The sequence below is a fragment of the Panthera onca genome, chromosome C2 (assembly GCF_046562875.1).
Source record: "Panthera onca isolate mPanOnc1 chromosome C2, mPanOnc1 haplotype 2, whole genome shotgun sequence".
Classification (NCBI taxonomy): domain Eukaryota; kingdom Metazoa; phylum Chordata; class Mammalia; order Carnivora; family Felidae; genus Panthera; species Panthera onca.
In genome coordinates, this window is record NC_138347.1 from 120277688 (window position 1) to 120295677 (window position 17990).

A 17990-nucleotide genomic window follows, 5' to 3' on the forward strand; every position below is an offset into this window, starting at 1 on the left:
CCTGTTTATGGACCAGGTCTATTGGTAGCCCCAGGAATTAACAGAATTATTTACACAACTGTATTACTATGCAAAGCTCTTTGTTGAAAGGGCAGAATGCAAATAGAATGTTTTCTCATCACTATTGTTCCTTCATTGGAATGAAGAAATATGGTGAATGTCAACTCACACATCAAGCTTTGCAGCATTGGCCACCAAGTTTCATAATGGTCATGGGGTTTTACACCCATTCTCTAGACTGTCAGATACAAAGGACCTTAATATGGGTTTGCTTTTCCATTTTTTTTTTCCTGCAAAGCACAACACTTTACAAAAAGAAAACACATCAAAGGCAATCCTTTTCTTGCATACATTTCAGGGTTCCATTTGAGATCCACATTCATCTTCCTTATCCAATTACATGATCAAAGTAGAAGTGTTTGGCCTACTTTAATGCTTTAAAGACATCCGGGGGAAAAAGTAAGAACATTTAAAACTACCTTTTTTAAGCCACACATCTTCCTGTAGAAGAAATGGAATCCATTCCACCCTCCCCACACACCTCCCACCCCCCACCCCCACTTAGCTAGTCTCTAGATACAAAAAGTCAAATCAGAAAGTTAACATGTTCTAATCATCCAAACCATAAAGCGTCAGTTACATCTCTGTAAAATCCAATCTAATCTCAAGTCAGCATGTCTAGTGTACTTTTTGCTTTCTATACTGCTACAAAATCCCTAACAGTACCTATTGCAAAACTCTTGATTTTCCTGATTAGTATTAAAGACCTCATAATTAAAATAAAAACTGTAAAAAAATCCTGAAATACTACTTTATTTGTCTCCCCAAAACTACTGGTTCTAGCACGTCTGTTCATTTTAATGCTACAATACAGAGTTCATATTTCCTAAAATAGGATGCACCTTGTCCTTCATATTAACACTCTGGGATTTGAGGCCCTGGTTAAAAAAAAAATAGCAAATGCAGCATCCTCAAAAATATTTAAGTGAGCAGACTGCCTATTGGCGGATTGATTTTTCTCTATGGAAATAAATCTGTCGGCAGCCACCAGAATTGGGGTCTAAAAGATGACCTCGGGCAGCTGCTGCCATTTGTTTCAGTGGGAAAATGAGGGTTTTGTCTCTCCCCAGGGGTTAATACTGTGATGCTCTAAGCATCGTCTGGGCTCTGTTTCTGAAGGGTTACACTGGAGAGGAGGAATGCTTTGTGGTTTATGACAAGATCACAGCAGAATATTTTGTGCACGCTGTGATTTGTATTGCCCATTTGTGCACAGGCCATAAAAGTGCACTTTTTATCAGGAGCATTTGTGAATATATAACAGCACTGAAGACATATGGCCACTAAATAATTCACAGTTATCTATCTCCTCAGCAGATTCCTTATACACCTACCATGTTTTAATGCCTAGTTTGCTCAAAAACAATATTCTTTATGACCCTTCCAATATAAAAATGTTTACTGACTGGCAACAATATATTGATACCATGGGATTGGGCTGTAAGGAAAAGGAAAGCTTTCTACTTTCTCCACCTCTCCCTGTTCTCATTTGTTTCTTCTGAACTCTTCCAGCCATCACCTAACCTCACAGAAGAAGGTGCCCTCCTGAAATGTGGGTGATAACTTCTGACTTCTGGTATTTGGGCTATAAGAGGGAAGTCACTGACTAACCTTCACCCTCTTTTCTTTTCAGTTCTATATCCATTTACAGTCCCAAGGAGAATCCAAATGCATTTGATGCTGCAGCATTCTTCCAGTCCGTGGGGAATTTCCTGGGGATCTTCGCCGGCTCGTTTGCAATGGGGTCTGCGTATGCTGTTGTCACAGCACTGATATCCTTTGTGTGTGTGTGTGCAAAGCTGGGGACTGTTAAGAGCTGTCAGTGTCCCTGGAATGTTTCTGAGGATGGACAATCTCTAGGCTATGAATGGCTAGATAGTCTGGTTCAAGTGTGATACAATTCCACTGGGGCCATCTTAGTTCTGAGTCATCCTTGAGGCACAGTTTGGTACCAGCAGCACAGAGGCCCAGGCTCTTTTCTTGTCCAAGGCCTGTTCTAGCACCGCTGATACTGTCTGACCCTAGGATAGCAACAGTCCTAAAAAACTGTCACCTAGGAAAATAGTTGGACATGATCTGGATTGGCTATATTAGGGCCAAGAGAAAGAGCTGAAAATTCAAAGTCAAGAACAAGACAGGATTGACCAGGGGTGATTAACTGGGTATCTTCTTCTTCCTTTTCAAACTTCTGTCAATCAGTAGATCACAGGGCTGGCCAAGGCAAAGATCACTGTATATTTAAAGAAGCATTTCTGGCTCTTTTACAGAAGAAGACCTGCAAGGAAGGCAGAAATGACATGTTTGCCATATATGGGCAATTGTGTCATGTCTTATTACCTCTTATGCAGTAGTAAGGTAGGAGAATGGTTAGAGTTCCTAGAGGACTTGAGCCAGAGATTGAAGCTGGTCTAGTGAGAGGTTCAGTCAGAGCAGTTGGATGGGACAAAAGTAAGTTAGAGTTGAGGAAGAAAGCCAGAAAGCTAATGTCAAGTATGAGGGCCTAGCAGAAGCCATCCAAAGAGGCAGGACAAAGGATCAAAGACCAAAGATGTTGGGGAAAAGAGAAAGAAGAAGGGTGCAAGAAGGGTCAAGTCTCTAGCAAAGAAAGCAAAATGTTAGGTTCTTTTTTATGGGGACTGACCCAGAGCAGAGTTTCACTGAGCAGCTACTAAAAGGTTAGGTCCTATTAAGGGTTTCTAACATGAGTCAGAAGATGAATAAAATACAGACTCTGCCTTCAATTAGTAACAAACTTGGAAGGACAAGGGCTGCAATAAGAGTTGTTTAGAAGGTGAGTTGCAAAGCCACAGCCAACTTATTAGGATGCTAAAAATTCAGATGTGGATGGGTCCATTGTTTCTTGAATAGTCCAAAAGACTCTTGGCCAACCTTATAATTCTGAAAAATAATTTTAAAAGCAGTATTTACATGCAGATGGCAGTGTAGGCTGAGCCTGAAATATAGGTAGGATATAAACAAGGCTATGTGATAAGTGATTCAGGAGAAAACCAGCATTCATTAAGGTATGGGGATGGGGCTAATGTGGTACATGCAGACGTGCCTGAGAGGACCACAGGGCTCAGGCTGGTGAGCAGTGGAAGATGATACATAAATGGGTTGGAATCACCTTGTGGAGTATCTTGGAGTGTTATTCAGAGAAATCTGAGCTTCATTCTATAGTCTACAGTTAGCCACTGAAGGTTTCTGCTCAGGAGAGTGATGTATTGAAAGTCCCATTTTTAAACAATAAATAAGAAACAGGTTCACAGGACAAATCAGAAAAAGAAGATTAGAATCATCAAGAAGGAGACTAATGTTTAAAAGAGTCTCTAGGACTTAATGATTGGAAGAGGAGAGACTCAAAGGCCACTCCCAAGTTTTGTCCCAGAAATCCTAGAGAGTATCAATTCCATTGACAAAGAAATAAAGTAACTCAGAAAAAGTAGGGCTGATTCCTAATAAAAATAATGATAATAATCTAATGATTAATATCAGTACTTATGATATGTAAAGCCTTTATTTGTTTTACACACTATACCTCCTTTACCCTGACAATGATGATATCATGCAGATATTTTAATTTTATTGGACACTGAAGCTTAGAAAGGTTAAGGTAATACCCAGTGTCCTGCTGCTTGTAAGAATTGGAGACAAAATTCAAACCCAAGTTTGAAACCAAGAGACAGACCCAGAGACAGACCATACTCTTTATCACTAATCCCTATTGCCTCTTGATTATTAAGTGGAATTATGATGGAGGCCACATGTTGTTTTGAATAAGTAATGGCAATGGTGATAGCAACATTTAATGAATGTCTAGCATGTGCCAAGGACTTTATATATATATATATCTCTCTTCATTTGAATCAACCCTGTAAGATAGGCTGTTATTATCCTCATTTTACACATGAGGAAACTGAGGCTCAAGGAGGTTAAGTAGCTCCTCTGGGTCACATATCAATAATAGTGGACACAATTATTATTATTATTATTATTATCATTATTATTATTATAACATTTGTTGAGAACTTTACCATTTGCCAGCCATTGTCATTAGCATTTTGCTAATGGATTTTCTCATATAGCTTTTATAATAACACTGGGAAGGAGATACAGTTATTATCTCCATTTTACAGCTAAAGAAACTGACACATAAAGGTTAAACACCTTGTCTGAAGCTAGGAGATTTCAGGGCCAGGATTTAAACCCATGTCTTTTGGCTCCAGAGCCTGCCCTAGGTGGAAGAGCTGAAATTGGAACTCTTCTCCACCTGGCATGAAGGCAATGTATGGACACATAAGTAAATAAGGTGGTAAGGGAAGGGAAAAAATTCCTGGAGTTTGGAAGTCTTCCATGAGATTGGATCAGATCTGGAAAAAATGGTGGAGAGATGGAAGGGACAGGGGCTCAGTCTCAGTGGGAGGATCTGTCACGCAGCATCAATGGCCTTGCCTCTCACAAATTCAGGCTGCAGAGGAGACAGGTGTGCAACCATCCCCTCCATCATCATAAACTTGATACATTGTCCATAATGAGGCAGTGCTCCTCAGGGCATAGGTCCCTGGGCTCTATGCAAGCTTGGGTCTTGACCCAGAACTGAATTACTTTCTGGACAAGGTTGAAAGAGAAGAATGTCCTATGTCCATTTGATATACTGTTACTCAAAGTGGCCTAAGCCTTCTCTACGATAACGTAAAAGAGGGAATTCAGAAGAACAAACCCCGTTAAAAACAAAGCCTGCCCTCCAAGTCACAAGAAGGATTGCTGGAAAAAGGTCCAGCCCATGTTTTCTTCCAGATAAAGAATTGCTCCTAGATGTTTACTGAATCTGATTCCAGGAAAGATGTTTTACAGAACGAATTAATTTAAATCACACTAATGGAAAATTTATATATTCCTTGTTGCATACCAAGCACTCTTAACGCATAATGACTGGTTTATACACCTAGGAGGTAGGTTGCATGATTATCCCCATTTTCAGTCAGGGAAACCAAGACACAAAATGGCTATGGAGCAGGGCGAAGAAGCTGATACAGTGAAGTGGAGTTGGCTTCCAGAGGCTACACTCCCAGCCTGGTGTTATTTTGCTTATCCTTGGCATTTTGTGCTTTCTAAAACTTTGCAAAAACATTTTAAATATTCATCTCATTTTACTCTGCACACTTGGTGCAGATAATTCACATAGGATAGAAATGAGGCTCAGAGAGGTTAACATATTGCTCAGAAATCACACAGCCAGCAACTAGCAAAGCCAAGACTCAGACCTTGATCTTCTGCCCCAGGGGTCATGCTTTTCGCTTCCCTGCCCTACTGCTAAACATCTCTTAATGTAGAATCTCTTCAGATTTTTTTTTCTTGAAGCATAAAAATGCCACATAACATATCCTTATTTGTGAGGGCTCTTTTTTTTTTTTTTTTTTTTTTTTTTTGCCTAACTGTAGGCATAGTTGCGATGTGACCCTTTTCCATCGATCACCTATTCCTAATCATCTTCCTATAATCCCTTCCCTGCATGATTTGGGTCACTATGCCTTTGCTCTATATGTAATTTATAGGCTATTTATTGACCAAGTGTCATCTCAGCCAGAATGAACCATCGCCTGCCAAAGGGCTTCTTGCCTGACCTAGAAATGATATACCTTTTCCCCTAGCCTACTTATACTAAGATGGCATGGGTATCTTCCCTATCACTGAATGTGAATGTTGCTCTGATCCTATTTCCATCCCCAGGAGAGGAGTCTTTAAGGTGATCTGTCCACGGCTTATGGCTCTCCAGGGAGCAGTGACCTCCTTTGGTGCTGACGTATTTGAAGCACCTCACCCTGCTTTACTCTCCATGGCTTTGTTTCGCCTCATCTGCTGCAGGCTCCCGAGAGGCACACCCCAAGGACCACGGCCAAATTCAGGAGGTTTTGTACCCACAGTTAGGTGATTTTATCTTCTTAGTAAGACACCTTTTTTTAAATTGGAACACAGGTTTGCATTTTTACTGGAGTGTTCAGCCCCCAGTGAGGCATGAAACTCATGCTGGCCTTCAAAGCAGTCCCAGTGAGACCTACAGCCTCCCAGTCAAGTCTGAAAATCAGTGCTCTTCTTCGAAACTGATCACAACGAGATTAGTTTTCCTCAGCCAAGGAGGAGATTTTGCTTTCAAAGCGTTTGTTGTTTCCCTTAACGTGTCTTTGTCACTTGACCAAATTTACCAAGCTGTGTGAGTTCCCTATGCTGGAAACAGGCCTGTTTTTCCTCCTGTCTTGGAGCGCCTTCCTGTCTGCTGAGGCTGCCGGCCTGACAGGTCAGTGCTGCATTCTGCACAGCAAACTGGATGTGTGATATGTGTATGTGCTCCCATGCGTAAGCCTGCCTGACCCAGCAGGAGGTGCGATGGACTCTCTCCAAGATGGGTTTGTGTCTGAATCAGCCTTTGCTCGGTACCCTGGGGGAGGGGGGAGGATAATAACATCCATTTTGTATGCAAAAACTTAACGGAAAGCCTCCAAATTGCTATTTCCTCTTCTCTGTCACTGGTCAGGAGGGTATGTTAAAATCTACAAATGACTGATTTATAGAGGTGATGGACGACTTTACAAATGGAAGTCTACTCACAACGTGAAGGGGTGCACAAGTGCTTTATAGAAAAGGGTGGTGGTTTTCCATTGGCTGCTAACAGCAAGTAGGCAGTAGAGGCAGCCTGCCCAGGACGTGCACATTTCCACCCATGCCAGTGTTGAGAATCTTTGCATACAGAAAACAAAGAGCTAACGTGGCGGTTCTACAATTTAATATCTCTTACCATAGAAAGTTTATATATAGAATCCTCTGAGGCAGAGCAGTTAATAGAGAAAGGGGCAGCCCCTAATGTCCCAAGGGCCATGGATCCTGTGATCTGGATTCGGCAATTAGATTGCCTTTCTGCAACAGCAAGGATTTGCACTTGGATAGCTGCAACCATTGGGTGCCTTTCCGTGTAGAAGAATCGCTGTGGCTCTGAGCAAAATGTCAAAGCTGTTTCTCTCCTTTGGCCTAGTTCCCTGCTTCTCCCAGGTTTCAGCCCTTGATCCCTTGCTGTTCCCTACTGTTGTCATCTTAATTGACATTCAAGTGGTGAGATTCTTCACCCCACTCCAAGTATTCACTGGTAACAAGGTATGCCTCTCTGGCTATTTGCATTTTATTAGGTGGTAGTTTAAGTCTAAATAATAATAAAAGTTGACATATACTGAAGGTGTACCATGAGCCAAGTGCTAGCTAACTGCCTTTCATGCACATCCTTGCTCATTCACAGGACTCAAAGTTAGGGCCTACACCCAGGCCACTCAGCCAACAGTAAGTGATGGAGCTGAGATTTAAAACTAGGAGATTTGATTCCACAGTTAGGCTCTTGGGCATGAAGCGTTGCTATCTTGAATGAAATTCCATCTGTGGAATATCAGGCAAGCCCTCATGAGAAGGAAGATATTTGGTGTCTCAGGAGCCTGCCTGGTCCACTTGGTCATAGACTGGTTTTGGCTCCCCTGTGAAATGCTTGGCACATCTTTCTTGTAATGATAACCTGTTGTTCTGGACAGCTGACCCAACTTACTGCAGAGTCACAGGGGCCAAGCTATTCCCCACAACTTTGAAGGTGTCTGTTGCTGATGCAGACAGCCACCCTGCCAGTTCTTAGGGTACTATATACCAAGGCTACATTACCAGAGTCCACCCTACCGGCCCTTATATCCAAATCATCACAACACAATGTTATGTTAGTGCCTTCCACTGTTGGTAGGGAGGTTGCTAAAGAGCTTATTCATTCCAGAGAAAAAGATCAATTGTGTCCCTTAAAATAATGAAGGTAAAAAATTTACATCAGCCATTCAAAATAATTCTGGTTCCCTTTTCTCCAGTTTCTATGCCCTTTTCACTACTCAACATGTTGTAAAAGGTAAGCAAGGTTAACAATAAGAATACATATTTGACCTTCTAGAAAGGTAAAGAAATCTCTTAACTCACCTGCTATTTTTAAGTCTACTTTTGAACATTGTAATAAACACACACACCAATACCTAAAAATTGTTTGTTTTTATGTGTGAAAATTGTCTTTCTAGTTTCTGATCCATTTCAGCAAGATCTTGTTCTAGTAACTACTTAAAAGATTATAGTCCTTGTACAGATTGCTGGTTTACCTGTCCATTTCTCTTTTGCCACCCTTTTCTACCTGATATCCTTATTGGATGCCACACAGACCACCTCATGGGATGGGTGAATGTATGTGTGGGCCATGGTAGTGGAAAGACCCAAATGTCCACAGCTGCACCCAAGAACACACGCACGTCAGAGAAGTACTCCAGATTAAGCAATGTGCCTAACAAGTATTTGATACAAACCAAACTCTAGGTGTAAGCATTTTCTACTGCCAAATACCAAGCCCGGTTAGTCTAAATTACTAATGTGTCTGTCTGTTTGTTTGTTTGTTTGTTTGTTTATTATTTAATCCTTGCCTGTTTCCAGATTGGATTTGAGACAGTTCATAACATGAGCCATGCATATCATGGGACCATTTAGTTGAGAGTAAATACTCAAGTGCTTTGGGATAGAGTTTTTCTGCAAAATTAGACAGCTGTTCATTGCTGTGGTTTGGCAATAAATAATAACTCTGAGCCTTCCGGCAGCCAAAGCCAAAAGGGAAAGATGATGAGTTATACAGGAATAATACAACATTATAAAAGGAAATCATACTTATTTGTAAAAATGGGCAAACTTTTTTCCAGTACTAAAATTTTAGGAGAATTTATCACATGTATCCCTGTATAAGGGACCTTTGAACACCATAGAGGACAATATTTTTAATAATAGTTTAGGGAAGATGAACATGTATTCTTTATGTAGTAATTTCTCAGATCAACTTCAAAGAAAATCTGAGAGAATGGCATCAAATTATAATTATCTAAGGGTGGGCACCGGGTGGCTCAATCAGTTAGGTGTCTGACTTTGGCTCAGGTCATGATCTCATAGTTCGTGAGTTCGAGCCCACTCCAGGCTCTGTGCTGACAGCTTGGAGCCTGAAGCCTGCTTCAGATTCTGTGTCTCCTTCTCTCTCTACCTCTCCCCTGCTCATGCTTTGTCTGTCTCTCTCTCTCTCTCAAAAATAAATAAACATTAAAATAATAATAATAAAAACATAATTATCTAATGTTATTTCTGGTAATGATACAATTCTTTTAGTTCTAATCCACAAGTAAACTAAGATATTGCAAAGCTAAAATCTAGAAAACTTTCTAAAAAGTGTATAACAAATGGATATGTGACAACAAATATAAGGAACTAAGTGGAATAAGCTATTATAAACAGTTGATGAATAACCATGGAGGTAACCAGCAATCCTGGGGCCTTGTCTGCATTCATGAACAACCCATCATGTAGGTCCTAGGGATGGTGCTTACATGCACTGGTTTCTCAGCAGAATACCCCCAACCCTGACATTTCAAAGTGGTGCTCAAGGATGCCCACCAAGTGAGCAGGGTGCTAGGTTTGCCATCCCTACACTATCCCTTTTATTGGTTCCATCAATTGGGTTTTCACATAAGATTTCATTTGAAAAAAGGATTTCTGTTACTTTAAACAAAGTATGTCTGTTTTTCTACCTAATTAATACATAAACATTATAGAAAATTTAGAAAGTATAGATTCACAGAAGGACATGATATTTGAATTACCTGTTTTCTTACTCAATAACTATTGGTTAATATACATCTAATTATATGCATCTAATTATATGCATATACATACATTTAATTAAATATATACATTCATGCATAATATAATTATACTTTTTAAGTTTGAAGTAACTTGCTTTTTACACTCAAGAATTTATAGTGACTATTTTTCATGACATTCTTCTCTATTATTTAATGGATGCTTAATAGGATATCCTATCAACTTGCCATAGTTATTCTCCCCTCCTTTTGATTGTTTATACTTTTCAGTATTATACATATGATTGCCATGATCATCCTTATAGACTGATGTATTCATTTCTATTACTGGGTTAAAAGGAAGGCCAAAATCTTAATGTCTTGGAAAAATTCATCCAAATTATCTTCCAGAAATTTTGTAACCCTTTATACTTCCACAAACAATGAAAGAGACCTCATTTACTTACATCTTTACCATACGAAATCTTACCCATCCTTGCTAATTTGATAATCAGCCTCCATTTCATTGTGATTTACATTTATTATATTTGTACCCAAGAAAGCATTTTAGTTTCATGTCATGGGCAATTTATATTTCTCCTTTGGTGAACTACCTATTTCTGCCCTTAGTCCTTTTTCCTACTGAGATGCTTATGGTTGTCACATTGAATTTTAGAAGCTTTTTATTTCTTTAAAAAATTAACCTTTTGACTATCACATAAGCTATAAATATTCTCCAATTTGTGGTTTTATCTTTTAAATATGTTATATTTTGTTTGCTTAGTAAAGGAAAAAGATAGTATGGACATTTTTAAGTTTATGTGGTTAATTTTATCTCCTCCTTAGAAAGCCTAAGATTTTATTAATTTTTGCATGGAAAGCCCAAGTGTTTACTAATGATAATATGTACTTTCTTTTAATAATTTTATTTTTGCATTGGAATCCAACTGAAATTTGTTTTGATATGTAGTACAGGATATAGTAGGGACTTGATCATCTTCCTAGAAGGTTATCCATTCACCCTAACACCCTTCAAGTGTAACCTATGTATTTATGATATAATGTCCATGTCTGTAGTTACATAAATATGTATGCAGGTTCTGGGCTTTCTATTGTACCACTGAGATTTTGGTCTTCACTGTTTTGATAATTTCAGGGGTGCCTGGGTGACTCAGTCAGGTAAGCGTCCAACTCTAGATCTTGGCTCAGGTTATTATCTCACAGTTCGTGAGTTCAAGCCCTGAATTGGGCTCTGTGCTGATGGCCTGAAGCCTGCTTGGGATTTTGTGTCTCCTTCTCTCTGCCCCTCCCCCAGTGGTGCAAGCTCTCTCTCTCTCTCTCTCTCTCTCTCTCGCACGCGCACGCTCTCTCAAAATAAACGTAAAAACAGAAACTTAAAAAATTTACCCTTTACAGATTCATTGTTCATTTTACTATCTAGTAGCTCCATCCCTCACCCCCTTTCCTCATTTCCGAGAGCTTCTTTGCTATACTCACATCTTTATTATTCCAGATGGACTTGAAAGTAACTGTTAAGTTTCAAGCAGAAAATAACTTTGGGATTATGATTGTGGTTGCATTAAATTTTTAGATTAATTTGAGAAGTGGTGTTTTTACAATGCTGAGTCTTCCCACCCAGGAATATGTTACGTCTCTCCATTTATTCAAGTCATCTTTTATGATCCTTAGTAAATTTTTATAGTTGTCGTCACACTCCAACTACAAATTTCTTCTTAAGTACTTTTTAAACTATCTTATATTGGAGGGTATGCGGATGAATCAAAACTTCTTCCATTATAGTTTTTAACTGGCTACTGTTTGTTTATGTGCATCTAGACTTCATAGGCTATTCAATCTATTCCCTGTAGTTCTGAAATCTAGAACTAGAGCTGATGGGTAGAATTAGGATTGATAGGCCAAAGTTACATCAGACTGTCAGATCTGTGAGGGCTGTATTAGCACCAAAAGTATGACTGAAGCCTTCTGGGCACTCACTATCTTTTCAGCAATTGAATGAATGATTTTAGCTCAACAAGAGGAAAAATTTCCAAAATCTGAATAACAGATTGCTTTATAAGGTAATGAGTGACCTGTGCCTGATAACATTCTTAAAGATTGTATATGTCCACTGGTCAGTATACTCCAGAGCAGATTTATACATCAACTAAAGAATATATCAGAAATCACACTAATCAGAAATTTCATTTGCTTCACTATTAAGTTAAAATACAGATACATAGACCTGAGGAAACAAGAGCCTAGTTGAGAGGAATATAATAGACATACATTGATTTGGGCTACCCATCACCCATTCTCCTCTTCACTGGTAATAGCATCCTGTTGTTGCTTAGAAAACTACCCCTCCTTCCTCAGATACCATCTTGTTGATCAAAGTGTCCCAGCCTCCCCTACCAAAGAGAATAGGGACATCTGAAGCAAGGTCAATCAGACACTCTCTGCCTAGGATGTGATCCTTTAAGGGAGATAGAAGGATGTATGATTGTTGGCACCTGTTCTTTCCAACAGCAAAGCCCTGTTGAAACCCCCTATTTATTCCTGACAAAGATTCCTGGGGCTGCCTTTGTACATTTTTTCTCAGAGCTATCACTCTTCCCTCCAATAAATTCTTTTCTGATGACAGTAGCCAGAATCAGTGTTTATTGCTTGCAAACAAAGAAACCTAAATGGTACAAGGGAAGGAATTATCCATGATGTATTTCCACAAAAGAAACTGAATAACTTGGTGACAGATCAGAAGGGAAAGAGACTCAAAGACAGCGCAGCCTCTAGGCTTGGACACTTGGGACCCTCTTATGCCAGATGCACAGTCATAGGCAAACAAAAAGGATCAAGCTTTTAAAGACAGTTTGCACAGTGTTCATTATCATTTTCGATTCAGCTTCTTATAAGATTCATTATGAACACTCCAGTGTGAGGGGAGCTTGCTCATTACCACATCTTCTGCTTTCACTTTCAGTTGTTACTAATTTGATGATGATCATTTGATTTATTTTGATTATCTTTTACTTCAAGGGCCACATTTGCAGCCGCCTCATCTCAGTCACTTGGAAATTGCACCTGCAAATGTTCAATAGTCATATAGAAGAACTTAGTTTTATAGAAACAAGTGGCTTTTAGACATGCAAATGAATGTTCTGATTTCTGTTAGCCAGAAGTTTGGTTCTCTGCTGTTGGAAATATACAAGTGTAGTTTGAGAAAACTTTTATTTGGGAAGACTGGGCAAAATGTCAAATGCAAGGAAGAAGTCTTCCTAGAGGATGAGAGTATGTAGATAGAAATGGACTTTAGGGAGTTCTTTCAAGCCAGGAGAGCATAGAAAGAAGAGAATGTATATGGATGTGCCCACTCAACTTACAAAATCAGCCACTTAGGGATATGTCTCTGGTTTCTGGCTCTTTGGCTCACTTGCTGAGGGATTAGGATAAGTCATCCTATCCACTGGTATCTCAATTTTCTTTACTGCTAAAGTAAAAGGATTTTATTATTTTGTAATGGAAAGACATTGTACAGGTACAAAATGTGGCTTTTGAGTAAATACATGACCCCAAGGTGTTCTCTCTATGAGGTACCCGGTACACATGCATACCTAATTTCTGATCAGGTAGAATTTTTCTTGTGTAGAGTTCTATTTTCTAAAAGTCATTAGGTTACTGAGCCATTATTTTAAATTGAATATTGAAAATAATTTGGCAGTATTATTTATAGCATAATCTCTAATGGAATTGAATCCTGTGATAGAAGCTGCTTTTCAGTTTATAAAGATAACCAAAAAGCACAGCTGGACAGGTTGTTTGAGAATTCATTTTTATAATCTGTTTCCCAGCTGAGGCTTTGGGGGTCAGGTTTTTGCCAGAAGCAAACTTACAGGGACTGTCATTAAACACACGAAGAGTATGATTTCTAATGGCAACATTGACACCATGTCTAATGATTTCTCTGCTTCCAGGCACTGCTGTAATAAAAGCAGGTTCCATTTTTAGATTCCTAAGGCATATTTTGTATCCACTGAAGGCAAAGGAGGGGGAGGAAGGCCACTGGCACACCTCATTTTCTCATACAAAAAGTTAAACGGTATAGTTTGCTGTTTACTCACCTTAGAATCATCTCCATCTACAAAAAAAAACAAAAAACAAACAAAAAAAAAACATGTAAAAATCTGAAAGAAAAAAAAAACAACTCCTGATTACTAAGTAATGCTATTGGGCTTTGCAGTCTGATTTTAGAGAGTAAGAAACTCTGAAAAACTTTTTAAATGTAGAAGGGTGAAAACAAATGATGCTCTGGCACATTTACGAAGGGATTAACCAGGATGTCTGAAGGCAGCACTCAACACACAAAAACATCAGGCACAACATAAACAGTTAATTCATCTCAAGCCCATCACCCAGGCATGTTCTCTTGTTGGTCTCAAATGACAAGGGCCTAATTACATTGTCATGATAAGGAAAAGTTGAAGCTTGGAAGCTAAAGTTCTGCTTATCTGTCAGGTCAGTTCTTGAAAGGCTTTTATAGGGTAAGTAGTCAGGAAAAGGAGAACTTGGGAAAGTCTTTCTCATTTACAATAGACAAGGAAGAAAGATTACCAAATGAAGTGACTGTTACTGGACGTGTTGAGACTTTACTTGATCTAAGTAAGTTGGCTCATTACTTCTTACCTCCATCCTCTCTCAGCTTGGCAAAAATTTGTCTGAAACTCTTAAGAAGGCTTTAGCTTAGAGGTGGATGTGTTCCATTTGGCTTGCCAGTGATGCATTGCATGAATTGGTGGAAAATATATTTCTGGATCTCAGTAAATAAAACAAATCACTGGGAGGGGACTTGGTGTGAATTGTTTCTTGAAACATATCTGGCCAGTTTTTGCTTCTAAGGACATGTCATTAGCTGACATCTCTTTGCTTAAAACTGCTCATGCTTTCATATTGACAGAACCACATGAATCCATTTAATTAGCCAACAATTCACTAACAAATGAGGTGCACTAAAAACAAATGAGTGTTTTCCAAGCCAAAAAATAAAACCTGGAGGCTCAGAATATTAGGCATTCAAACTGTAGTAATAGGCACCCAAAATTCTCAAGGGGCTTAGTTAACCACACTGAACCAAGGGCAAACACGCAATGTTGCCATCTCAATAAACACAGGTGTAAAGTGCATCTCCTCGCATAATAACTCATTAACTCACAGCTGCACTTTCTTGAACTGAATAGCTCATCATTTCAATATTCAAACAACCTTGCACATGTAACTTGAGTAGTGGACAAATTTACCCCTGCTTTCTTCACTGTAAATGTTTTCAGTCAATGTTTAATGTCTCCTCATGACCCCAGGAGGCATAGGGGAAAAAAAAAGAAAGTTCTTTTACAAAACCCATTTTCTTCATAGGCAAGTAGAAAATTGTCACAAAATAGATGGCACAAATATGTAACATGTAGGTGAAGGAGAAAGAAGAGTCAAGGATAACTCCAAGTCCCTAAATCAACTGGATCAATGGTTCATTTCACCAAAATGGGGAATATACATGCAACAGAAAGAGACAAACAAAAATTACTTCATTCAAAAGTCTCCTAGATGCTACAGAAATGTGGAAACTACATAGAAGGGTATAGTGGGCAACTGGACATGGAAATCTTGAGTGACATTGTTCATTAGAGATAAGTGACTTTGGTGCAAATGTGCTAGCTGATTCCAAGGAAGGAAATGAAAACTGAAAAGAGGGTAAGCTTGATGAACACCAATGCTTGAGATGGAATGCCAGAGATATAAGTGAAAAAGTGTTTTTCTTCTTCTCCAGACCTCAGTTTAATTTGCATAAATACCCTCTGCTACATTTTGAAGGATATTTTTGTTTTAAATGGAAATTTATAAACCTTGCAACATAGACAGGAAGTAACTCTTAAATGCATGCCTATACTGCATTGGAAAAAAACAGAAATAAGAACGTAGATTCGTGCTGTTTTCTGTATTGATGTCCTTGTATTCCACAGACTCATGATTAATCTGCCAACTGTGGTGTTGCCAAATATGGTGAACTAGACAGTAATCGTACTCTTTGGAAACTTGGAATCTTTCATATTCCCTGAAGGAGTTTTCCATTTCGTTAAATCTTTGACTTCTCAGTTCCAGGTTCACGTTCAGCAGTGGTGGTAGGAAACCTGTCAGAAATGTCTCTTTTTACTAGATCAAAAACAAATAAAAGTATGGCATGGAAAAATAACCCATCAACTTTAAAGCCCCTCAGAGTACCATCTGAGAGCAAGACACATTTTTTCTCTCTCTCACTCTCTTTCTCTGTTCTGATAATATAATCAATATTTCCTGTCCAAAAATGCAATATTCTTCACTCTTAGAAACCCCTCAAGTCTGCATTTAATGTCAAAGAAAATCGTGCTCCTTGTGACAGACGTTTGTTTTTCTGCTTTTGTGTCTGAGGGCTTCATCAACTTTTAATGAAAAAAGAACTACTGAATAATGTTATCAGTAACAGAGACTATAGGTGAAGATACTCTTGAATAAGAAAATTTAAATATTAGAAGAAAATGGACCTGCCACTAATAAGTCTAGAAAAACATCTATTTGTATGTGAGGATCAAAAACTACTTTCTCTTGATTCTCTTTTCAAAGCAGATAAATGTTTTTTGAAACAGAGATTCTTTCTTCTGACCAAGCTACATTTCTGTGCCTGATGTCTGTGGACACTGTTATGGGAGTTTGGGGGTGATACAAAGAGGGAGTGTAGACCGAGTTCTTGAGATCTAGGGAGACACCCAGTAATCTAGTTGACAGGAAGTCACAGTGAAGCTCTGGAGCCCCAGTAGTTCTTCAATCCGTATACACAGACCTTGAAGCAAATGTAAAAGCTGAACCACTCAGATCACAGATATTTAAGACCAGAAAGTGCTTAGAGGTCATCTAGAGCAGTGTTTGTCAGCGTTTCTTGACCCTTATTGGCAAAAAAATAAAATAAAATAGCTTTATCATGCACCTGTCTGCACACAAGCATAATTGTTTGCCCACAAAGGTACTTACATACTTGAGAATACACAAAAATTCTAATTAAAAACTATGAAGTTTTTATATTTTCTCCCATATTTCAATGTGTTTTCTTATATACTCCAATTTGGTGAATACCATCTTCTTGAATTCATTGAGAAGAAGACAATGGACCAGGCAATGAATTTAAATTGCACAAGTCAGCCACCTAGTTAAGTGGATGAACTGTGACCACATCCCAGGTCTCTTGATGTCCAACCCAGTACATTTTTCCTTATATGATTTACAACCACACACTGAATCTTGCTCAGGTGAGCATATGTTTTATGTGTACATGTATACATATACATATACAATATTTAGTAGGACTAATGCTCTCTGAAAGGGTCCAAGAGTGGGGATCAAGGGGAACAGTGTACACATCACTCCATTAACCAGAAAGTGTTAATTGTCCTATGAAAACTGATCTCAATGGAAAGAATTTACTTGCCAGCAGAATCATTATTTTTCCCAGAGAATTACAGACCTCCTCATGCTGTTCCCTAAATTTCTTTGCTTGCCAATTAATTTGAATTTAACTGTGTACCTCTTTGTGGTTTCTCAAACAGCTCTTTTAGCTAGTGTCATAAAGTATTGGTTCTAGTTCTTGTTTAAAATTGCATAAATGAGCCCCTGCAGCCAGCCCTTTAGGGATCTTGTACACCACTGTAGTCTCACCGTGCAGACGGTGAAAGGCAATCTTGTGTATACACATGAGTCAGAAAGTATTATTATTTTCTCTAGGCCACTTCTTGATTTCTTTCAGAATTCCTTTTTATTTTAGATCCCAGATATTTTTTGAGCATGTTCCACCCCCTGTGGACCCAGATATATGTACTTAATTCCATTCATCGTTGCAACAGGACCCCGTAAATAGAACTTGAATCCAAGATCTTAGGCATGCAACATAGCAGTTGCATTTAGTGACTGCTTGTTTTTGCAGCAGAGATGGAAATAGAATGACCTGTTTTTACTTTTGTTGCAAAGGAAAATGAAATAATACTTGCCTGCACAGGATGAGCATACTGGAGGCTTCACATTTTTATGGATGCCAGGACTAATGAAACATGTAAATGAAATGCTTTTATGCTTATGGTAATTAGTTTGACCATTTTAAGAAAACAGTGTAATAACGGTTTCTTTTATTGTATTTTTTATTTAGAAAAATATAATTAATAAACTCAATTTGTATTTATTTCCTAACCT

At 38.7% G+C, this 17990-nt stretch overlaps 1 protein-coding gene across 3 annotated transcripts in view; it reads left to right on the forward strand.

Annotated features, from left to right (window-relative positions):
- Positions 1–17990, forward strand: part of SLC9A9 (solute carrier family 9 member A9) — a 581314-nt gene that overhangs the window by 284421 nt on the left and 278903 nt on the right. For all 3 annotated transcript variants that reach the window (XM_078432268.2, XM_078432267.2, XM_078432269.2), the window contains 2 exons: positions 1694–1837; positions 6255–6355. In XM_078432268.2, coding sequence (XP_078288394.1) covers positions 1694–1837; positions 6255–6355 — 245 coding nt within the window. The remainder of the gene's footprint in view (positions 1–1693; positions 1838–6254; positions 6356–17990) is intronic.